Raw genomic sequence first — 25,998 nt, forward strand, 5'->3', positions numbered from 1 at the left:
CAGGACTGGACCCAACAGGCCCAAATACCCCCAACCCCCCCCCAAAATACAAGACACTCTTTGTCCTGTAACCCTTCACACATACACACGCACACACTGCTGTAAGTCATATAGTATTAGACTGACTGCCATTTAGAAAAGCTCAGAATAATCAAGCAGTTGTGCGAGTGCTTTCGCACGGTTGCAATTGTGTCCGGGCGTGTGTGCGTGCTCGCACGTGCACATACAAGTCAGTGCGGTCCTTGAGCCATGCTGTGGTAACATCACTCTCTAGGTCTTCCTTAAGCGCCACAAATAGAGTGACAACTTCCTCTGCATAATCCTGCTGGAATCCCAGACAACAGCGCGAAGCAACTGCGCTCCCCTCCTCTCTCCGCTCTCATCTCCCATCTGTTGCTTCTTCCGCTTCCGACTGTCGAAAAGGTCGGGTCAGAGATCAATTGTGAGGCCGCGTCCTGAATGCGGGATGACATCTTTGTACTACCCAAGTCCCTTAGAGGCATCAGTATATGTAACCTGGCCCTTAAACAGGCCTCACATGCAGTTCAGTTTTTATGAATTTCTGCTGTTCAAATGTGTCTTTTTTTAAGTATAAAATAATAACTATAAACATTTATATAATAATTAAATATTTACATGGATTTTTTTTTTTTTACCATAATGATAAATTATAAACATTACAACTTGTAAAAGTAGCTTCAACTGTGGCTTTTTCATTTGCACTGCAGAACACGAGCTGTACAGCCACAACATGTTCAGCCGGCGAGATTCCCAGTGAATTCCAGATACTTGCTGCAAAACGTTATATGTGTTGACACAGGTGGAGATCAGCGCATATGGGGTGGAAAAATTGCTGATATTGAACTGCAGCATGTGTGACAAATTCACTTCTGCTATCTTTTTAAGTAAACCGAAGGACAGGAGAGTTATTCAAAACTCCACTCCTGCAACTAAACAATTGTGCTGCAAAGGTCACTGGAATAAATCTGAGGTCTGTGGTCAGATGTGCATTCATCTGGAGGTCAGTGAAGTGTGCACATATTTGTTTGAGAGCCACTGCTGAAGCACCCATGCAGGACCACAGGAATGATGACAAATTATGTTTTGTTTTGCATGTTCATGAAAACACGTTGGGGCGGTAGGGTGATGGGGGGGAAACCCAAACTTATTGGCACGGAAAATCATTTAGCAAAAATACATCACGTTCTTGATGCTCATGCAGAGAAAATACAATCTCTCCTAGATTTGGTTGAAATCTACAAAAATATTATGGCCCATGGTAAACATCCTGTGTCTTACTTCTCCATACACACAAAATTTGAATTAAGCATGAAAAGATACGTCGCTTAAGTGTCCAGCTGCATGTACATACACATACACAAACAGAGGAGATGACGCAACGTTTCATCAGATGTTTCCCATGATACAGCTGTCAAACACAGCTGCGACTGGGCCCCCAAAGCACAAGACACACACTCAGGCACACAAGGAGTCTTGGCCTCACACATGTCCAATTACTTACATCCATAATGATGCTCACATAACTTATGGACGCTGCATAAACACACACTCACCGATAATGCAGCTCTTTATCACTGTGTCGGCAGTGAGAGTGTGTATTTAAGGCCTATTTTGTGCATGTGTGTGTGTGCGTGTATGTATATATTGGTTTGTGTTTGGTCTATCAGACTGAAGCCGCGCGACACTTTCTCTCTTTCCCTTCAATTCATCCTGCACATGTGGTCACCACATTGAAAGGAAGCACAGACCCTCTTGGGAAAGCATGTGTGTGTGCTGTTGGTGTCAGACCAAAGGAGCCTATTTGTGAACTGACCTACATACAAAACAACTAGACTCAGATGGATATCCCAAAAACACACAGACAAGGAAAAACAAACACACACACAGCGTTACTAAACAGATGCACACTTGTGGTTTAAAAAAAAAAACAAAAAACAAAAAACAAAACAAACAAAAAAAAAAAACCACACACAACAGTACAACACACTCACATAAATGAACAGACACACAAACATCTTTGTATAACCTATATCATAGCCCCATGGAGGCAGCTGGCTGATCTAGATAGGTATTTGTGTTCCTGTGTGTGTGTGTGTGTGTGTGTGTGTACATACTATGTGTGTCTGGGTCAGTTGTGACGTGGCGTTGCCTGGAAGTTATGTAAGCATCAGCAGGGTAATGTTATCTGTCCTCAGAGATCCAAGAGCAAGACACTCCCACGACAGCTTCCTCTACTGCCTGGCCAACACACACTCGCACAATGTTCAAAGCATGGCCTATTGTCGTACCTTGGATATAAAAATGAAGCAAATCCCCACAGATCTTTTATCTTTTATTCAAGAGCGATAGCTACTAGAAGCCAAGGGAGAGAAGTGACGACACAAAAAGACAGGGGGGACCACAGAAGCATGATGGGAAGTGTAGTGAAAAAAGACAGGGGGGAAAAAAAGGGGGGACAGGGAGAAAGAGGGACTTAGCAATAGCAGGAGATAATTTATAAATAGCACAGTGTAGTGTATATACTCATCTTTAAGTGTTGGGAAACATGCAATGCTACGTACATGTACAGAAAAACACACACTAGAGAGCCCTCTGGTCCATCGCCGGTGAGTCAAGCCTGGCGGACATTTTTCCTGTGGGCAGGCTGAGGTTCAGTGATGGAGGAGGAAGTCAGGACTTCCTGCGCTGCCTTGCCCTCAGCAACGGCACTGACATAGTGCAGAGTCACGCAGAAACTAACATGCACAACAACACATGCGCGCACACACACAGCTGATGCGGTGGATATTCATCAAGCACACATGAGCACAAGGAAACACACTTCTGTTCCTGGCTCGAAGTTCAGTGCTATAATCTGTAATGAGACTGTTGTGTTGCTGTTGATTTGCTGAGGAATGTAAATCATAATATAGAAAGTTGCAATGTTTCAACATTGGCTTTTACTGTATACACATAATGTGCGCACACACACACACACACACACACACACAGACACAAGGTATGTGTGAGCACATTCCTCTGAAAGAACATGCCCCTCAATTTTAAGCTTTCCAAGCTCAAGGTTGCGTAACCCTGTCACAAGACAACGAAGAAAAAGTTACGCCTGATGAAACTATCAAAGCCATACTGACTTCATCGGCCTCTGACATCAGAGTGCTAAAGAGCTAAAGAAGAAAGAACACTATGAGGCTTGTAAAACCAGGATTGTATTTTACTATCCCACTGGCTCTGGCTTGTATTTCAACTTAAGAATAAATAGCAGAGAAAAGTTTTAACCCCGATTTGTCCATAAGTCACCCCTGCGAGCCAAAGGCTGTTCGGGGTCTGATGGCAGGGAGGCCTGCTGCCAAACAGAACTGCCAGGCTTGTGCGTTTAAGTCATCAGTTCCATCTCTGGTCGTTTTTGTTTAGTTTGTTTTTTTTTCCCTGAGGAAGCAGAAGTGGTTTACGATCCCTGTCCCTGGTTGGTGAATGGATTAAATCTGATTATAGCCCGCTTCTGATCTTTCAGCTTTCTCTGCTGCTGCTGCTGCTGCTGCTTCTGAAACTGTCAGCCATGAACAAAAAAAAAAAAGAAAATGCAGCTCACGTCACACACCGTACCTCAGGTCGTGACATACGGACACACACCCAAAAAAAAAAAAATAAATAAAAAAGTCAGGTGAATGTGTCCGGGAGCATTATACTAAACTGCTGTCAGATATCATTCTTATTTTAATAAATCAACATATGTTTCTACATATTTAAAATATTTCTCTGATGGATTTATTGATTGATAATGAAAAGCAGTTTTCTCTATTACTGAGCTGGCTGTTTTTCCAAGTCGGCACTACTCTCCATATTTACTTCAAGAATCATCTTAATTTTTAAAACTGTAAAGAAACTGGGAGGGCACATAAAAAAAAAAATATAAAAATAAAAAGAAGTTTTCATTTAGCCGAAAAAACTTTTCCAAAGATATTCCAAAGGGTTAAACGCCTGCACCTTATCCTGCTGTGTTCAGTGTATACTGCCCTCGAGCATACAAGCCCTGATCTGTTTAGTGTTCTGCCTGGGTGCCAGCCTATACCTCCACCCAGCCCTGAGCTCTCTCTGGTTCTCCCCCACCCAAAGGAGGGGTGCTGTCGGTCGACCTACTTCTGCTGCTGGATTTGCTCCAGAAGAGAGCAACGTAACGTCTGGAGGGACACTGAGCCCAGGCGTGCTTTGTTCTCAGGATCTCAATGTGCACAAACACACACACACACACACACACTCGCATTCAAATGGACGCAGATGTAGGAGGCTCAAACAAACTAAAAGAAACACTTTTCAAAGTGACCCAGATTGACACCTGAGCATATGTGCATAACCTCTTAAGATGTCATGCTGACCTGGACACACACATGTGACTGAACAAACTGACATTTAGTTTAGAAGAGTTTAGACTGTCACCTTGGCATTAACAACATTCAACACACAGACACACACACGCAGCTGCAATTCAGAACTCTGAGTGCGTGCGCACACACACTTGCCAGCTCTTTTCCAGCATTATCACATAAGGCTATTCTTGGGTTTGCAGATATAATTGTTTTGGGATTGGTAACCATGCGACGCACAATGCATGGAGCTACATACTGCACTTATCATGCTCGCCGTTTGTGCGCACAGACACACACATGCATGCAGACTCCTGACATACATGTGCAAGCATGCACATGCACACGCAAATATACACAATCCAGACACTGATGACTCATTGTATCCATTCCCTAATCAACATGTCTAGAAGGAGAGAGTGAGAAAAGGAGACAGAGAGAGAGAGAGAGAGAGAGAGAGAGAGTGAGAGAAGGAGAGAAAGAGCAATGAAGTGCAACAGCTGTTGGTGTGTAAACAAACCCAGAGTCTAATAATCATTTCCTGCTCTCCCTCCCTAGCTCTGTTCTCTTTCCCTCACTCCCTTAAATCCTCAGGACGAAACAAATTCTCAAAGCTTGACCAACTAAAGGAACAGCAACGCTTTTAGTCATTTTACTCAGTTTTTCCCCCCTCTGTGGACGACTTGCTACATTTGTACCCAGCTGTTCTGCTCTCCCTTCTTCTCCTCTCCCATCCTCCCCTCACTTTTCCTCCATCTATCTCTCCAAATGGTAATGTGGGGCATTCCTGGTGTATGAGTCAGAGTCTGAACAGCACAGAGTTTGTGTCCACCACAGCAGAGCAGAGAAAGTGTGCAAAGTGAGCAGGAGAGAGAGAGGAGAAGAAGTCATGTGAATGTCAGTGGAAAGAAAGAAGGAAAGACTGGAAGTCCTAGATTAGCAGGGACTTTCCCCCTCTCCCCGACTCTGAATTCCACCGTTTGTGTGTATGTGTTTATATGAGTGTGTACACGGGTACACGTGCACGTCCGATATCTGTCGAGTGAACACACTGGCGCTAAAAAGAGAAGACAAGCTGTAGATCAGGTGTGTATGCGATACAGAGAAATGTATGGAAAGGCGTCAGCGTCCAAAAAAAAAAAAAAATCCTGCCAGGGTCTCCGACCATTCCTCGACCTCCCAGGTTAGGCCCGCCCATTGACCGGCACACACTTCTGTTCATCCAATCAGATCAGAGCAAAAAGGAAGTAGGGTGGGGGGGTTCCCCCTGTGAAACGCACATACACATGATGTAAACAATGCCATGTGTTACCTATGAAGCTGTGCGGAAGGACTCTTGTTTTTTCTTTTTAAATACTACATTTCTTTGATAAATCCCATCACCACTTGCAGCTACAACAGCCCCATGCGATCAATAAAGATTCTTCAATCTAACCAAATCGAATCTGAAAAGCAGCATGAACAACATGTGGAGAAGATTCAGAATTTTAAAAGGACCCCGGAGTGGTACGATAAAGTTTAATTTACTTTTACAAAAACAGCCAACAAATCATCAAAACTTCAGTTGGAGTTATGGGAGTGAGACAGAAATGAGCAAAAAAAAAAACAAAAAAAACTGCAAGATAGAAACACAGAGGGAAGCAAGGGAGGAAGTGAAAGAGGTCGTAAAGAGAGGGAAAGAAGGAGGGAATGAGGGTGGAGGGAGGGAGAAGTGCTCCAGCTGTACCCTGAGCTTCAAGGGAGCCAAGAATTTCATCCCTGGAAAAGCTCTCTCTCTCTGTCTGTCTCAATCTCTGGAAAATTCTGCAAGCACTCGCCTCTACCCAGCTGCTGTTCACACACACTTCAACTTTCACACAGTCTTGCATACGAAGACAGACGCAGTATTCTCCAGAGTTTTTTGCCCACTCTTTTCACCCACCTCTCACACAAAACACACACACACAAAAAAAAAAAAAAAACTCCCACCCCCATGTTGCCCTAAGTGGGCCAGTCCCGACAGCAAATGCAGCCTTCCCCCGGAGCTGGTCGGCCAGACCAAGTCGGCAGCACAGGGGTAGCTGGGGTCATCGCATGGAGGAAGTGGCCTCGCCCGGAATGCACAGCAGCAGACACGACCAGACATGCAGCGTCTGATTCTCTCGATCTTTCTGCCTCTCTACCTTTTATTTACTTTCCTTCATTCTACCATTACATTTCCACTGCATTACTTCTTCCTTCCCTTCCTCCGTGTGCCTGCTCATGCCCTATTGAGTGAGGGCATTGGGTTTGTAAGTGAGCGCTGGGCAGGGCATTCAACGACAAATCAACCCCCTCACTCACACTCACGCACACACACACACAAAAAGTCAACCTCTTAACTACCTTGTGTCAAATGAACCAAACCAATCCTCTCCGTCCCTTTGTTTCTCACAAAGAACATTCAAGTGGAAAATACTGGAAATAGAAAACGCCAGGTATGCCACATAGAAACACAAACACGCACACAAGATCTCTGCCCAGAGGGACCACATTCCTCTACAAACCACCTGGAGTGAGAGTCCGTTCCCATAGCGACCAATTTCCCCAAATCCAGCGGGACGCAACACAAACTTCGGACACGTACGCACACAAAGTTTTAAAAGTTTGTTCAAAATGTATGTAAAGCCGTGGCAGAAAGGTCTTCCAATGTTTGGCTGCCAAGCTACACACACACACACACACACACACACACACACACACACTCTTTGCCATGCGTCGCTCCACCCACTCCATAACCCATTTTTCCAGCACAATATGAACCATGTTCCATACATACAGACTCAGCGGTTGTCAACGTGAAGCAATTTCAAACACAGAGGGGAGAAAAAGTTCTACAGCTGCAAATTTGCTCTCCAGAACACAAGACTGAGACTGTCTGAGCCTTTAGACTGGCTGCAGCAGCATGTTGAGGTTTAAACTTGGGGTGCATGCAATGAAATCTTCAACAGCATTGCACCAGTAAAGGGAAATATACCGAGAAAATTAAATACTGATATTTTTGCACCATCTCATCCGGTTTCCTTTTTATTATCCACACCATCCTGTAACTGATTCAATTTTGTTTTCCAAAAAAAAACAAAACAAAAAAAAAAAAAAACACTCTAAACAATCTTAAATTCACTTGATCATTTGCATCATCATTACCATGATGAGAGCCGTGTACAGAGTTTTGAAAACCCACCCGGCTGTCTGGTGGAAACCACGTCTCCGACATTTCCTAAATGTCATTAGGTGGGCCGATAGAATCTGTACACTGCGTAAAGGTCCGCTGAGCCATCTGAAGAAAAGCTGTCAAAGAAATTGACACAGGTCTGTTTCTCTTTCTCATGGTTTGTCGCTTTGGTTGTGCATTGTTTTCACGTGACTGTAACAATAGAAGCTGGCGCTGAAAACACCCCGGGTAAAAGGTGAGCTTCATCGTGCCTGAAAAGGCCATATAAATTGCAAATGTTTCAAGCGCTGCATGAATATGCAATGCACGCTAAATTGGTTAAGGGATTCATGATACCTGGGGCTAGAAACATCTGCCATAATAGAAACAGCACACTCCTTAATTTGTCTAGTCACACCCATTTACACGCACATAAAGGAGGACACACATGCATACAAAGACTCAGCATATGCTTCCTTTTTTATACACATTCGACATGATGGGTAGATATCAGCTTTCATTTAATTTCACAAAAACAAGGGATAATTACACATAAAGCGTCGTAAATGTCGCACAGGTCATTTAAATACAGACGCACTGTAAATCCTTTGTACTGACGGGTCAGCAGGAATACAGACATCAAGCAACCTCCTACTAGTTGCACAGCAATTTTCATTTCACTGTGATTGTCACACGGGTGGGATTCAGATGTCAAGGCACATTTGGGAAAAACCTCCTAAACAACTCCCTCTGGTTACAAGGAGCGAAGGGACCATCCGACACACTTCTCTAAATTAAGCCTCTCTGAAAGAAGAGTATTTGTGTTTTCTCCCCCAGCTTGTTTAGAGCCATCTGGCTTGGTGTAAACACATGCTTCGAGACTTTCCACCATATTTCTCTCAACCAGCTATTTCCAGTTACATCAAAGGGCCCAGAGAGTTTAAAAAAAAAAAAAAAAGGTACACACACCGGTGGTGAGGATTGGTATATGAGAACCTGGGTGTGCTCCTAGCCTGAAACCTGCAAGAGGGATATGAGCGATCGTCCACCCAACTGAGACGAACACAGATGGAGGGAGACACCGAGACAAACGGAGTGAGACGAAGACAGACTGATGGAGAGATGAATGCAGAAAGAGAGGGGGAAGAAAAACACACATGCATCCTAATTCCCCTGAATGTCTCCTTGGCTCTAACCCTAAGAAGAGATAGAAATGACATTTGAATGATTTTATAAAAACTATGATTACTTAATAAATCAATAAAAATACTCCATAATATCCATATTTTTTATTCATGCCAGTAATTTGGCAAAACTGAGGTATTGTCCTGAAATAGTGTCTAGTTTCTAACAGGTTTCCAATGAGAAGTCTCTGTCTGGCAGAAAGACTGCCACATAAAGTACTGTGGTGTAGCTACTCCTTCATGACAACAGGCCTGATCGATCTCAGGAGCATGGAGACAGAGAACGACACTAAAGGCGATAACGAAGAGCGCGCACAAACAAACAGCAACACATCTGCCGATAGAGAACACACACACACACGAAATGGGCAAAAATGATTCACACTCTGCTCTTTCCAGTTCTCACACAAGCAGACTGACATGTACACACACCCGCGCGCGCACACACACACACACACACACACACACAGGGCTGGAGCACAGGGCGCATCACTGAGGTCACACTGACAATATTCACTTTAGCCCAAAAAAAAATAAATAACCTTGGCCAACCAGACTGCAAGTCAGAACACTGCTTTTCCTGTGATGCCTTAATAAAAATGCAGCAGTAAAACCATCAACGTGCAGCTCCGTGCTTGGAGAAAGAATTATGTCGCGCTGGCATAGCAATTCAATAGCTGAATATTCAGATTTTTCTAATTAGGCTAAATATCCAGCACGAAATGGCCAGTAGGGGCAATTTTGCTTTAGTTTTCGTTGAAATTGGATAAGCCGGTTACGTATTTGGCTTGATTACTGCACATTTGTAGCCAATTCGATTTCAATAAAAAGCAAGATTTCCTCTAATGTCACCAGCAAGCACGTATGTTAAAGAAGAGAAACGAATACATGTGAAAGTGACACTATATGGTTTTGGTTCTGTCTTTCAAATTGATCAACATGCATTTCCTGCAAATTCCTGACAGAAGAGTTGAAACTCAATGATCTCCACTGCTACCTATCATCATATCTTTGTAGTGTCTCCGAATCGAGGGATTTTTTTTCGCGTTGGCACTTATTCAAGATGCTTCACTGGCCTCTTAAGCTGCGTTTGAAACACTTGACTTGTTTTGCTTTCTGAAAACAGATGTTAGGACCTCCAGCACAGCCTCGATCAACTGAATAATCAACTGCTGTTTATCTCAACCAACTTTGAGAGTGAACACAGTAGGAGGCTTGTAGCTGCTGCCACCCAAGCCCTATGATGTCACATCCTCCCCTGGCAGGGCCACAGCTTCCTGCCCTTCACCCCCTGGCCTCATCATCCCTCATAAATGTCCAACAAAGGGCAAACAACACAGTAAACCAACACGGCCTTGTAAAACACACATAGACACAAACACACATGGACACATTAACACACTTGCATTCCAGAGCAGGGTGCTCTAACACACCCTCTAGAGTCTTGTCCTTTGATGTGAGTGTGGGAAAAGCTCAGGGGAATGGTCTTAGCAGGGGGAGGGAGAGAGAGAGAGCGAGAAAAGGCGAGGGGGGGGGGGTATACATGAGGGCAACATGATGAGACGGGGAGAGATAGTTTGGGAGTGTGGGGGCAGGGGGTGGATGGTGGTGAGAGGAGGGGGTTAGGTGAAGCTGAGCCTCAGAGCACCAAGAGGTCAGTCTGTTCAAGCAGGGCAGAGAAACATGTCGACAACCAGACACACACACGTAGCTATGCTGATTCACTGCTACAAAACTGGCACAAAGAAACAACCAGAAGAGCAGCAAATATGAGAGTGTGTGTCAAGGCTTATATCATATCATATGCCATTAAATGAGTCAGGACGTCTGAAAATATCCTAAAACTGTTCTCTATTGGTGAGACAGCATTAATTATTTGAATCTGCACAGCGCTGGTTAAGAAGGATTTTTTTTTTTTTTTTTTTTTTTTGAGGCCCTGAGGTTATGGAATCTGTTGAGCATCATAAAATCGTATGTAAACTTTCAGTCCAAATAAAAGAACCTAACTCAGCCAGTAGCATTTAGCGGTGGTGTGGCTAATGAGCAGCACTTAACATCAATCCAACAAATACAATAGGCCCTTTTCTGCTCCAGGTTGGCTTTAAGGTGGAGGCAGACGAATGAGGAGGAAGGGAAAGAAGGAGGAGGCAGGAGGAGGAGGAGAAGATGAGAGGAGGAAAAGAGGGAGGAGGCGAAGGCTGAGGGTTCATATGAAAGAATCTCTTTTGGCTGCGGAGTCGACGTCTCCAGGCTGGTTCTGCCTTGGCAGAGCATCGGTGCCTGTGTGTGTGTGTGTGTGTGTGTGTGATTGCATGCATGCACCGCAGTGCAGCAGCTAAACAGAGGTTACTTTATATAAAAGCTGGTTCCTTGGTTGTGCCCTGAGGTCTCTGTAATCTCACTCTCTGTTACATACACTTGCACACAAGCACGCCGCGCAAGAACACACATGCAGGCACACAAGTACACAAGCAATGTGCAAACATGGCGCTCTGAGGTCTCAATAATCACACCAAGTCTCTGTCTAAAGAGCGAGTCAGCTCGCCTTCAAAACACACTGCCACACTCCACCTCTCATTAAACCCAGTGACCTCCTCTGGAGAGAGACAGAGGGGGAGAGAGAGCGAGAGCAAGCGTTAGGCGTGTGTGTGGCCCTCCACATTTATAATATGTGCATTCAAACATGACCCTGAGCCCCCAGCCGCCCGCCCAATTAACTGTCGTCAAGTCTGGCAAAAAGCACCAAAGTGTGCACACATAGACATTGTGCCTTGAATGCAACATTTTGCATGCACCCACACAATTAAACAGACAGCAGCCCCTTTATTAAATCACTGCACATATTAAACCTTCCTTCATCTGACTTAAATCCGTCTTTCTATGACTAACTGATCCATATCTGTAAAATTATGTCAACAGTATCAGCACATCTTTGCCTCCATGCGGCCATCCTATCTTGTGCAGCTTCTATCTGGCATCATCTGTGCCCACAGGTCTGCCTGAAGCGATCAGCCTATGATTTCAGGGGGGAAAAAAATTGAATTACATGGCGGGTGGAGAGAAGGAAGCGAGCTGTAATTAGTTATAACAGAGTATGGGGTAGTGGTAAAGTGTTTTTTTTTCCCTTTTTCTTTTTCTACAAGGTTTAGTCAGGGCCTGAGTCAAAACTGTTCTCTCTCGGTGAAAACCTTCAGTCAGAGCACAAAGAAAGGAGTGAGAAAAGAAGAGAGGGACAGACAGACAAGACGAGATCAAGAGGAAAACAATGGCACCCTTTCAAAGTTGAATAACAGCTTACTCTGCTGACATCATCAAAATGAGACGTAATTCCACAAGAGCGTGTGTGTGTGTGTGTGTGTGTGTGTGTGTGTGTGGTGGTGAGGTGTTGCTGACACCTTCTACTGTCTTTAGGATCCTGTAACATGCTTACATTTCTTTTCATGTGCCGATTTCAGATGCAGCGAGGCTGCTCAATCCATCAAACCATGCTTTCATTCAGCATTTCTTAATTTGGAGATAACATGCTTGGATGCCCAGCACCCCCATTTCCTCTTCCTAATCCTTACTGCAGCATTATTGGCTGCTTCCCTAAAAGAAAACAATAAATGACTATTCTAGTTTTGCTAACGGTTTTGTTGTAGAGCCCTTTTAGACTTCATTATAACTTCAAATTGTCTGCAGACAGTCATCACAACTTCTGTTTTTCAAATGCATCTGAGAAGCTGCTGACAAGAAGCTCTGACAGGCTCCAAGGCCATCTGCTGAATTCTGTATTCTCAGGCCGTGTTGCAGGAGAACTAAACCCACAAGCCCATCGATAATGACAATAAAGTAAATTAAAAGGAATAAATTCGCCCGTCTCTGCAATGGCACTTGAATGCACCATTGTACTTGGAAATATACAAAACATAACATGAAATGGTTTGAACCAATTGGCTATGCAGAAAGTGAAACATTTAGAGTTACAAAGCCGAGTATTGGAAAGACACCTCAGTATGTGCAGCAAAAAAGTAATGAACGTGTTGGGAAATGCTTGGTCTCACAGTGACACGCATTAGTGCAGGCACCAGCTCACGTGTGAACATGATAATATGATCGTATAAGAGGGGGCTGACCCTGGATGCATTGCAGCGAGCCGTCCTCTGCCCGGATGGTAAATGTCTCCCCCGGGTTCACCTGCACCAGGATCACCTGCGAACATAGAGAGAGAGAGAAGGAGATGGAATTGTTAGAAAGCACAGATTAGATTAACTGGTAAAAATTCATAAAAAAGTAAAAACTGGGGGACCATAAACCTAAATCTGCAACAACTACACAACAGGACAGACAGACCTGCTGGGCATCCAGAACACTTGCAGAGGTGACATAACACACAGTACGCATCAGCTCCCAGAGCAGCGTGGACACAGAGAGGTCACACATAATAATGAGATGTTTAAAAAAAAAAAAAAAAAAAAAAGAGGAGCTAATGGTGAGACACTGCTGCTGTCTGTCACACCCTAATTCAACAACACGCCTTTGTGTTTGAACCATGCTGACTGGGAGACCGCCAATAAAACCAGCACACACAGGAGGCATCGCTATTAAACACACATGTAGGTGAGCACCAAATCCAAATTCAAGCCAAGTTCAGCGTTTCCACTGAACGTGCCTGCCTGAGGGGAGCATGCATGCACCTTACCGTCATATTCTCCGCATACAGATTGTTGAGAGTGTACACGTGGCTGTAGACATGAAACAAGTGACCCTCCATTGCACACACACGCGCTCGCGGCACACATGCATGCAGACACAAGCAGCACCGTCTACACTCCACAGGTGTGCCGTCGTAAAATCCTCATATCCTGTGTTCCTCCCGTAGTGTCTGCATGCTCTTCCATCTCTGTGCTAACCTGCTCCTCTCCCTCCAACACACACACACACACTTACACACTTCCTGCTCTGTCTGCTGCAGCGGCTGCTGTTGCTATGGGAACCCCAGCATAGTACAGGGTGACCCATGTTTCCTAAGGACTGAGAAAACCCCTACATCTGTCTGTGTGTGTGTGTGTGTGTGTGTGTGTGGGGTATACGTTTCAACAAACACCAAGCTTGCGGAAAAATGGTCATGTAGTATGTTTTTCATATATTTTGTTTGGCCGTCGAAGCTGTCATCATCCATTCAGCTAGCGGTTTGATTCGCTCATTAAATGCCTCACAAAATGTTACAATAAAATCTGAAATGTTTCACACCCATAACATTGTTTAAAAAAATATATAATATCATCATTCATTGTCATTAAGTGTCAAGTCACCAACGGCACGCCGGCATTCTCCAATTCTTCTGCTAGCATCTGAAACTAACCCCCCCAACATGAAGTTATTTTTATTTATTTACCTTTTTCAGACAGTAGCACAGAGTTAGAGTTCACACTGTTAATGTAAACCACATGTGACCTGTGGCATTTAATGCGCAATATGTAAAAACTTGCAGACTCGTAACCGAAGCCAGAACAATTGACAAGAATTAAATTGAAAATCGCAAGAGGGATCACAGCCCAAGTAAATGAAATATATCATACACAGATGTTTGAGGAAGGCAACCTTCGTCAGCCTAAAAGCACTGGCAACAGAGCGACAACAAAGCACATGTGAGCTATATAACATAATGAAGTGGAAACAATGTAGCCAATAAAAGGCTCCAAATGGGACAAAATATCAAATCTCCTATAAGCTTCACTGTTGAGCTTTATTATCATTGACAAATACCGCAGATTATTTGACTTTATGTCCACCAATATTCTTCAATGTAGCTCTTCCATGATCAGATCCAATCACATTCTTTGTGTGTCGTTTGTGTATTTGAGGATCATAGACATACGCACACACAAACAAGTGTGTCCAGGTAGACGCAGATAGACCGTCACCATTGACTGATAGATAAGAAAGCAGACAAACACATAACTATGTACTCAGACTCAACACAGACGTGTGTGCCCCCTCATGGAAACGCACACCGAGAGGGCAAAAGAAACAAATGCAGTGTAAGACAGACCAAGAAACAAACAAACACACACAAACATGGACACGCGCACACATATGCAGAGTTAAATCTATATAATCACTGGTCCTAAATTCCTGATTCTACACTGGGAGCCCAGTTTAAACTGCAGGGTGTTACAAAAAAGAGCTCCCTAACTGCCGTGCGTTACAGCCAAAACCCTCCCTAACTGTTATTTGTCGCAGCCAAAATACTCCCACCATGCTTCCTAAGTGTTGTGAGGCAACAGGCCAGCCGTGATACATAAACATCGCCATCCTCCCCTCATGCACCAAAAGCACAAATGTGTGTGTGTGTGTGACAACAGGATTCAACACAGGTCAATTAACTGCGATGCCTTTAATTGCACCGATGTGTTTCTTTGCAGGGCTCGGGTGGGGTTTTGTTCTTTGAAGGCGATCCAGTTGGCTCTGCGGCATCTGATAAGATCAGTCTGACAAAGAGAGGCAGCTGAGTCCTTTCTCCAGAGCAACTCAAGCTAAGGCCTGGGATCCATCAATGAAGCCAGCCGGGCAGTTACGTGCTGCTCAGAAATGCGTCTCTTCAACTGAATGAGACACGTGTTAAGTGCCTGTATGCATCTGTGCTTCCTGTTGCATTGCAAACACTTTGCTGTAACCGCTTGGTAACTGTTCATTACCTGTGACAGACACGCATTAGGCTTGTGATGAAACGACAGCAAAGATGGGTGCCTGCATGACTGTTTGATGTGTGTTTTTTTTTTTTTTTTTTTTTTCAAACTGGATGTTTGTGTGCGTCTGCGGCAGCGGAATTATGTTGAAAGAGGAAGATGGACGGACAGAATCGCGGGCTCTTTCTGATACCTGAGGGCGAATGACAGATGTGCACGTGAGCGTTTACCTGCTGCGCTGCATCACCGTTAACCATGTGAGGCATGAGAGGGACCTCCCCGTTCAGGAGGGGGGGCGGAGCCAAGTCCAGTGGAATCTGGTCTGTCATCATCATTGTGACGTACATTCATGGAGAAATTCACTGAACTGCCCTACCTGGGAAAACACAGAGAAAGAGGAGAAACAGGGGGCTTTAGCATTGCTTAGTTACACAGAAAAATGACGACATCTACCCATTGTTCAAGTCAAGCAAAGGTCACACAAACGTCACAGAAAGAACTGAGAAGTAGCAGATAGATTTGGGGCACTTCCCTGTACTCTAACAGGATTGCACTGCAGCATAAGAGAAAACATGAATGAGTAAATGCGGAAGAGCAACGTGCTCTTTAGTCAATAAACCTGCACGCACTGTAAGGTGAATGCATTTTGATGTTTTTTTTTTTTTTTTATGTCTCTATTGTAAATATGGTGGTGCCAGCAGCCAGTTAGCTCAAAGGCTACCACACACCTGGCTTGGTTAGCAGCTTTATTTTCAACAAAACACACAAAAAGTGCCATTGACCGTCCATCCAGTTCTCAGCCAGAAAGCAAAGGAGCCAATTTCCCAAATTATACAACTGATGTGTTTCTATCTGTGTTTACTGTGCGGTCTCTTAATCAGCAAAGCAATTTCCCACTTCAAGCGAGTGTGAAAACCTCTTTTTGCATTGTTGAGGAATTTTCATTAAATGTGTCTGTTTCCTTTGGCTTTATGTTGTATTATTATTATTATTATTATTATTATTATTATATTATTTTAACAAAGTTAGGTCTCCAATAAAAGAGGTGCACATAACAGATATCCATTAATATATATAATATATATCGGAGTGACAAATAGAATAATTTAGAGGGAGAGGCGAGGAGGTGGAAGTGCACAAGAGTGGAACAATAAGAGACTGAACGACTAACAATCGGTTCGGTTAGAAAAAGGCAAAGGGGAAAAAAAAAAAAAACAAAAAAACAACTGCTTTAAATCGACAGTGCTTTCCTAATATGTTATCCTTTCTTCTTTCATATCAAGTCATATCATGTCAATATGAAAGAAGAAAAGATGAAAGCAGCAGAGGAACACAGAGAGTGAGAGGCTAATTCAAAGCTCTTCATCTTCAGCAATGGACTTGTAAAATACAGGAGGGATTACAGTGAATATCCTGTTTGGAGGATTAACAAAAAAAAAAAAAAAAAAGAAAAAGAAATATTAGATGAATAGGGGCCCCGTTTGAATAGGGATAACTGCACCTGTCGATAGCTTTTTACATGGGGTACCCAGCAGAATAGTCTCTTTTGAGGTCTTCTTTCACCAATTCACCAAGTATATTGTCTGTCTTTGTTGGAGAGTAACATGGAGCTAAATGTGGAGATGCTTTCTTTGTTTGCATAATAGAACTAAAACCAAAAAGAATAACCATGAAAAAAAAAACTAAACAAAAACAAAAGCCATGGCCAATCATTTTAAGTGGAAAATAGCATACATGGTTTCCCCTAATTGGCTATACAGCAAGAATCAAAGGATCTTTAAAAAAAAAAAAAAAAAAAAAAAAGAGAAGAGAAGCAACACGTGGCTGCCGTGTGTGTGATCTTCATGAGGGTTTTCATCAAGCGCCTATAAGCAGAACTTTGACAGTCAAAGTGTATGTGCTTATAGCACAAACCACATAGATAAACACACAGCCCAACCACTGAAGCTCCCATGGTTACGTCAGCAGCTGTCTCCTCAGAGAATACACACACACACACATCAACATCGTATGCATACATATAGGCAGCACGTAAACAACAAGCAAAAACACACACGATGACAAAGCATTCCTCCAAAAACAGCTGTGTGTTGTTGCCTGTCTTGTCTTTCAGCCGGTCGTCTTCTAGCGCTGACAATGTCTTTGAAGGGGTTAGTAGATCACACAGCTGTGGCTCAAAATCGTGTTGACACAAACACACACGCACAGCGCACAATCTCAGTGTCTTTAATGAATTTCCGGCTCTCTCTTTAAATCCTGATTTCATGTTTTTTGTCTAAAAGTCTCTTTCCTTCTACATTTGAGCCCCATTCCCAGCTCAGCCTGGCCATCCTTGCCTTGAAGACACACACACACACACACACACACACACACACACACACACACACACACACGGCTTTTTCGTCCAGGGCACATCACAGACAGATGGTAACACCACTCTGAGCTCTGCCAGGAAAAAGAGAGGGGTGAGACAGAGAAGAAAGGAGGGAGGAAGGGAGTGGGGATAAGTAAATGAAGGATTGGCAGATGATAGATAGAGAGCGAATAAACAAGAGGACAGTGCAAGACATCTCTTCCAATAACCCTATCCTTAAAATAATCCTTCTTTCCCTGAAGAAACTCAAATTGTCACCTGCCTCGAGCGATATCCAGCCACATACATAATTTTAAGTTTTGCTGAGCTAAGTTCCCAGATATCTGACACTGACATTTCTACCTTTGCCCCAAAACAGGGATTAAGGTCAATGGAATTTTGTTTGTGGTGCTCACAGCACTGAAAAATTACATAAAAAAAATAAATAAAAAAAATAAAAATTGACATCAACCTCTCTCCAGAATCATGTCCCACTATTCTGAATAATCTGCCAAATGGCAATGCCAACACTTTACACTGCAACTACTTTAACTTTCTTGTTAGTAATTTCAAGGGAAGAGAAAAATGTAAATTTGAAAAGACGGTAACTCAGAATGTTTCTTGGATTGCTATGGAGTGGGGCAAGCTGTTTCTCCGTGCTAATGCTAAGAAAAGAGCCAACCCTGTCCTGGCTGGGTCACATTTAACAGAAAAGTGACAGTGGAATCAATCTTCACACATTCCAAAAGGAGAAAATAAAAATAGTATATACATTTCTCAGAACGTCTTTTAAAGCAGTCGTGCACTCACTCACTGCAGATAAAGACAAACGCATTGAGCTTCCTGGTGTCTTGTTATATAATTTCTTGGCACTGGCATCATCTAAATTTAAACACTTAACCTTCCACTACAATTTGGAGCCACTGATGTGTGAAATTGCATAGTGCAGAAGCTACTTGAAGTTTTTTTTTTTTTTTAAAGAAGATTTTATCCATTTGTATACCATCGTACTAACTACTTCACTGATCTTTTGCCCATATGCCATGTGAGGCTCAGCCATGACTGTAGCGTAAATCTGGAGTAAATGCAGATGTGCTTCCAGTTTTACAGCTGTTTTCTTGGGTTTTCCTAGAGGATGGAACGCACATATCTGGGAATGTATGTATCGGTGAATAATGACCTTTGTTTTCCTTTGGAATCGTTACCAGATGGATGCTTCTGTTGACAAGTTCAGACATCACCGCGTACACACAGATGCACACACACACACACACAAGCACGCATGTGCATGCGCACACTCAGTGGTTTCCTTTCTCCAGCAGAATGTGGGAGGAATAAGGTGTCGATTCCCAGCAGGGATAAAATGCTAAAAATGAAAAATCCTATGTTGGATCCAGAAAACAATCACCCACTTGTCTGTCTCCGTGTCTGTGTGTGTGTGTGTGTGTGTGTGTGTGTGTGTGCATGCGTACACGCATGCACACATGTCTTGGGCATTAGACAGAAAGCCCTGTGTAAGCATGGAAACTGCCTCTCTAACATAAAAGATGCATAGACTAAAAAACACACACCTAGATGCAACTAGTACGCACACGCGCACACACACAGAAGCCCTCGATATTCCAGCAGCTCTGGCCTCATAACCTAACAGTCATTACTCATACAGTTATTCAGCATTCACACACACCCAAAGACTCCACTTTGTCCTTCCTGATGAAGCATAATGGATATTCACAACCACCTAACAGACAGTCTGAGTTACTTCCAGCCAACTCCTTCACACCCCTCTCTTCCTACCATCATTCACAAACACCGACATATGAAAGAAACAAACACACAGACACGCTTGTACAGCCACCAAACAAGCCCAATCTTTCGAGGCGTCTGGCACTTTTGCAAAGACTGAATTTGGTCTTGGAAACTTCACTTATTATTCGAGCTTAACTATTTAGCCAAAAAAAAAAAAAAAAAAAAAATTAAAAAAAATCCAAAGTAATATTCAAATGTCACATTACCAGCTTGGGCTTTCCACCAGTGTGAATTATTCATAAATAGAAAAGTTTCAAAACTGATGGCATGTCTACTTCCTCCTCTCACTTGGTAACAGAAAGAGGGACAAAACACAAACCGTGAAAGAAGCTGTCGGTAAAATCAGGCTAAGGAGATATTCTCTATACGTTGTCACACAAGTTGACCACTGATGTTTGAATTTCTACATCTGGGAGAGATCAAAATTACTCATATCCTGATATTTGTCATGCAGCGTAATGTTGAATCAGTGCATCAGCATGTCTGACTTGGTTTGTATTTTTCCTCTGTGGATATTAACAGCAGCAGAGAACTCTTAGCATTGCATAGCAAAAAATAAATAAATAAATAAATAAATAAATAGATAAAAAAGACCTTAGCGAAACGTGGAATAACTTTTTAAATCTCACAAAGCTTTATACGCTGTTCATTTAGGGCCAATCATAGACGTGAGTATGTGGACCAACTACAATCATAGCAAATCTCAACTGATATGAATAAAGCAGCCTTGATGTCTTACCCTGCATTTTCCCTTTTGGGACGTTGCAATGCCCTGTGACCTTCTGCACATTTAGATATGGCGGACTGTTGTTATCTTGACTTTTAGCCTTCAATAAAATTCAGTATCAATCAACTGACTGATAATCCTATTAATAACTGCTGCGTTTGACTCACAGACAGCTAAACTCTAGGACAGTCCCTTTTTTCTTTTTTGCCAAGGACGATGCACGACTCACATGACAGGCCTTTCTTTGACGTGAATGTATCACGAAAAGGAGATGAGCATTGATTTCAGCTGTGTTCCCACCATCCCCTAAAGTCCCCATTATCAGCAGACAGGCAGCAAAGATGATGGAAATCTATAAGAGTCTGGAAACCCCAAACAGAAAAACTGGTTGAACTTTGGGAGCCATACAAACCTAATCTCAAAGAAGAGTCGGAATGCGTCTGCCTGAGCCACAAGCTGACAAGATAGCGTTTTTCTGTGAATGTCAACCACTGTAACATGTCCTGATTTTATCTTTGCTGATGGAGCAGCATGAAATGCGAAGTGCTTCACCCAATGTGCCGTATTTAGTTGCCATTTTTTGGTATCAGCGTTGTTGCCATCTAGGTGTTGGGTTGTTTTTTTTTTTTTTTGCATTAATTAGAGGCTCAGGTCTCAAATTTAAAATGAAAGAAACACAGCTCCTGTATCCTGTCAACAAAAGGTCAGAAGGCTGGTCTATTGGTCTCTGGTAAGACAACCACCGTTTCCTGCCGGGGTGACAGTTCAGCTGTGAAACCATAACCAGACACACACTGTACCGATAACCACTAGCAGAGAGAAGGACTACATCTAAGCCCCTTTATCCAGCACACCAACTTTTCCAGGAACTCCAAATCACTTTCATGAGCTCAGGGACCTAAAGCTGGTTCCGATTTTGTTCTTCCACAGAAAGCAACCAACATGCTACTTTTAATTGGCATACTGGGGCACCAAACTTTCCTGTCTGCATATGCACCAGCTTAAATGCCACTTTCACATGCCGTACTGACATATAAAAACTACTGATGTGATTCATAACACCAGTACACAGTCCTGCTGGGTACCTTACTGAAATGTCACACTTTCAACAACAGTTCCTCTCATTTTGCCCAAACATGCACCAAAATTTCTCTTTTGTAACCTGCACATTTTGGTTCATCAAATTCTTGATTTTTTTTTTTTTTTTTCCAACATATACAGACAAAATAAATGAAATCCAAGAAAGAGGTGTTTATATTAACAATTCAATTAGAACTTGAATGAATGAAGTGTTCAAACCATTATGTCTATCTAAATTTGTTACACTGTAGCGTTACACTTATTTTTGGTTAGTTTTTTTGTGGCCTGACCTGAACTGATGGAAGCCAATGCCTGACTTCTGTATTTGTAAAAGGGCTGGGAATTTTTACCTGTTATGAAACAAACAAAAGAGAAACAAGTCAAGAAAGGAGAATTGAAAGTGAAACTGAACTTTAAACAGGATCTGGGCTGTGTTTTTTTTTTTTTTCTTTCTTTTTAATATGCAATTCTGTGGCAGAACTTTCATCAGTATCAGACTACATTTATAGCGTGATGTTCTGTGGCAACTATATCAATCTGAGACAGTACTCTCAGGTTATTCATACAAATTGATGTTTCCTGTATGACGCATGGATTGCACTGTTATCACTGGCGTAATTCATTTAAAATGCACATTCAAATGTCACAAGAGACAGAGAGAGAAGGAGGAAGGGACTGAGAAGTGTAGGGATAGGTTTCCTTTTCCTCATCCTGGGTGTGTGAAGCAGTGAGGAATGCTCTCAGGTGTCAGTGCTGAATGACTATCTGACTCCAGCGCACACCCACACCCACACACACACACACACACACACACACACAAAGTCCAGCTAACCCATTTTATCATCCGACAATTTTAATCTGTGCTGTGCTGGCATTTAATACACATTCAGGCACACTAATGGTGAGTGTGTGTGTGTGTGTGTGTGTGTGGGGGGGGGGGGGGGGTTAACTTCTAAATATGGTGGGAAACTGCCACCAACACCACTCCCATTCAACCCAGCTCCTTTTACAAAAGGTATTCAGTCTAGGGGAGACCTGCTCCCTCTCTTGTTCTTTCTCTCACTCACCCTCTTTCTAACACAAACACACAGAGAGTGAGTACCTTTCCCAAAAGACGGAGAGAGAGGTAGAGTGGAGGTGGGGGGAGATGCAGAGAAGGATGAAGGGGGAGGGAAGAGAGGGTGGGGGGGGTGGAGAGGAAGGCAAAGAGGAATGCTGTACTTGTGCTTGCTTTGAGGGTAGCATGAATACACACTCGTAGACACACACTCCTGAAAGACAGAGAGGCGATTAATAAAAGATGGACCCTCTTCATGTTCCCTCATTGGCCGACAGTTTCCCACACATATGCAGGCAGTGTGTGTATGAGTGAAAGAGAGGGATGGCTGCACAGTGCTGGACAAGGCATTTAGGGTTTCAGCTTGTTCTACAGTTTTCCTGCGTGTACTTGCTTTGCATAGATGAGTCCATAAATTTGTGCAGTACCTCTTCTTGTATATGCATGTGTGTTAATGTGTGTGTGTGCGTGTGTGCGTGTATGGTCGCAGCCCTCTTGCCCTGTAATTGCGGTAATGACATGTCATCCACAAAGAAGAACTTGGAACGGGTGGAGTGGAATGCAATGGACACCTAAAGAGCACGCGCACACACACACACACACACACACACACACACACACATTTCACTTGCAAACCATGTATGAACAAGCTCCTTTAAAACTCCCTGAACTAAGGCCTGAAGGGCACCTTTCCACCGCCCCCACCCCACCCCATCAGAACAGATGAGCTCTAGCACCTCAACAAACCACATCTGATGGTGAACCGAAGCATCTACCAACCAGATGGTGCTTTTGGCCTTTATTTCACTTTAAGTAAGTATCTATTAAGTCTTTCAATCAGGTCATTTAGCCCTCAAAGTTACAGATTGCACGAGTCACAAGCAGAGCCGTCTATTTATATTTCTCTGCAATGCTACTCTCGAGTTTCAGTCTCTTTCACAAATGTGTTCTCTTCATGGTAACATCGCTAAAAGCATAAAGTATGCCAGGCAGTTTTTAAACGTGTTGCGTCACTGAGCAAAACCATCAAACCAGGAATTTCCAAAAAGATACATAAGCTCAACAGAATTTTCCCCATAAGCCCACGACCCCCACCACCCCCCTTATCACAACAATTGGTGCAGTTTTCGAAGTTTTGTTATAGGCACGTCCCACATTCCCTGCATAGATGAGCATTTCTCCACTTTTACAGAATGCAAATGAGTCTCCAAGGTTGCACTGCGGTCGTCGCCTGCATCTTGCACATAACTCACGGCAGATGTGGAGCTATTAACAATCTGCAGTTAGTCCTACGAAATGCAGAAACACCCCTTGATGCTGCTGATGTGATGGAAGTTTGAGATGTCGTGCTGTATTAAATTAATCCAGGATTAGGTGGAATAGAAATAATTTTCCTGAATTGTTTCCTCCATAGGTCTCTTGTTTTAATTTTTTCGGATCTTCCTCGCCATATATAGTTTTTTTTTTTCCCCTGTTTCCTCCACATGCCAGGCATTCTGCAGATCCTTGTGTTCAGCCTTAGAACAGACAAGTCAGGACTCAGCCTGGTAAACGTCCAGCTCAGCACTTCTACCCCCACCCACCCCTCCATCCCTCACCCTTTGCCTACACTGAATGAGCACCTTTGGAAAAGCCTTTCTCCCATCCATCCATCCATCCATCCATCCATTTGAATCCTCTCATCAGGCCTGTTTTCTAGGAGTGCAGGCCAGAACCAGATGACCCAGTGACTTCTAAATACCCAGTCTCTCCCTCCTGTTCTCATAATGAGCATTTAAAAAAAATAAATTGTTGGATGATTTTGAATGAACCCAAATGCTGAATTTTCTAGTTTAAGCCCTTCATTAATTTACTATGTGTGAAAATACTGCAGAAAAAAAAAAAAAAAAGCCTCCACAAGCTTTTCCAGGGTGCCAAATAAGTAGCTCAGCCAAAGAGTCCAGGATCTGACTCAATTGCCATCCACTTCCTGGAAAGACCCCGCCTTCCCTCGCATTCCACTGCCCTGTCAAAACACAGCTCCCCTACTCCCACTGGCTGATGGGAAACCGTTGGCTCCCTCATAGGCTGTTGTCAGGGGCAGTGGGCGGGAGGAAGCAAAAGCTGAGCTCAAAGAAGCAGCGGCCCATTCCCAGGAAGAGACTTCAGTTACATAATGCAAACGCGTATGTATGCACAGACACACACACACACACACACACACACACACACACACACACACACACACACACACACACACAGAGAGAGAGAAGAGCAAGACAACACCCTCAACACACAGCTGAACACAAAAACAGGGTCAGAGAGAAAGAAAGGTGGGGAGACAGTAAAGGGAGTGCAAAGAAAGAAAAGGAGGCCGAGAAAAGTTGAGAAAGGGTGGGTGAGGAAGACGGGAGGGGTAGCTGAGGCATCCGATTTCCTTGAGAACAAAATGAAGAGGAAATGGCTATTTTACACTCAGGTCAGGAGCAATGGAAGAGAACCTCCAGTCAGTGTGCATGTGTGTGTGAGAGAGAAAGGTTAATTGGTTTGTTTTGGAAGATCACCTGCATCAAATCGTAAGCAGCGGACCTAATGAAGAGAACAGTGCCAAGAATAAAAGCACATTCACACACATCCACTCATACATGCGCGCACACAAACACACACTGACTGACACTGCTCTGCTGTTTAGTGAAAGACAAAGCAATTTTGTGGCAGCCAATCAATATTAATCTGTTGTTCGTCGGTGCAAGGCAGAATTGACAGCAAAGAGAAGGGCAAGGGAGATAGGAGGGGGGAAGGAGGGAAGATAGGAAAAGAGGAGACAGGAGCAGATGGGGTGGGGGCATATGATGGGGCCAGAGGTTGAGTGTGTGTGTGTGTGTGTGTGTGTGTGTGTGTGTGTGTGTGTGTGTGTGTGTGTGTGTGTGTGTGTGTGTGGAGAGAGAAATGTGTGAAATCCTAATTGTGTTATCGCTCCAGAACAAACATTAGTCCTGTCTATCGTACCAGAGACAGCAATGTGTGTGTGTAAAAAAAAAAAAAAAAAAAAAAGACATAGGAGAGAAAATTGAATGAGTCCGACAAATTAAGAGTCAAGCGAGGCAAGTTGGACACATTCATGAAGACCTGAGCTCTGACAGTCGGATCTGTGTTAGCCGTTAGATTCACTTTAGCACAGAGCAGCTAGCTCCAGCAGATGTGTGCATCTGCCAGCGAGCCCTCCCTTCTGCAGCTGTATGGCTGTGGGCTGGCCATGCATGTGTGTGTGCGTGTGTATGTGTGTGTGTGTGTGTGTGTGTGTGGTTGGGCAGGGAGCCAACAGTCAGTAAACCCACAGTAGAGGCCCTGATGCTTGCCACGTAGCCACGTAGCAGCGACGTAACTGCAGAGGAGAAGAGAGGAAATCTACATTCAGCTCATCTCCTGTCTGTGAGAAAAAGACACAGGCACAACTGGGGAAAAATAATAAAGTGAAATAATGGTCTTTGCGTGGGAGCGTAAACAGAGGCAGCACAAACAGTCAGACACACGGAGACAAAGTGACTTTGTGATACTGTTTATCCCACTCAGAGACACTGATG

General features: G+C 43.5%; 1 protein-coding gene across 2 annotated transcripts in view; it reads right to left on the reverse strand.

The window, feature by feature from the left end:
• fndc3ba (fibronectin type III domain containing 3Ba) overlaps window positions 1–25,998 on the reverse strand; it is an 81,806-nt gene that overhangs the window by 44,383 nt on the left and 11,425 nt on the right. The window contains exons 1-2 of one of the 2 annotated variants that reach the window (XM_029493289.1): window positions 15,640–15,756; window positions 12,854–12,929 (exon numbers count right to left, since the gene is read on the reverse strand). In XM_029493289.1, coding sequence (XP_029349149.1) covers window positions 12,854–12,929; window positions 15,640–15,756 — 193 coding nt within the window. Of the gene's footprint in view, window positions 1–12,853; window positions 12,930–15,639; window positions 15,786–25,998 lie in introns of those variants that run through there. The other variant, XM_029493288.1, reaches the window with a different exon arrangement.

Source organism: Echeneis naucrates, chromosome 22, assembly GCF_900963305.1.
Source record: "Echeneis naucrates chromosome 22, fEcheNa1.1, whole genome shotgun sequence".
NCBI classification, from domain to species: Eukaryota; Metazoa; Chordata; class Actinopteri; order Carangiformes; family Echeneidae; genus Echeneis; species Echeneis naucrates.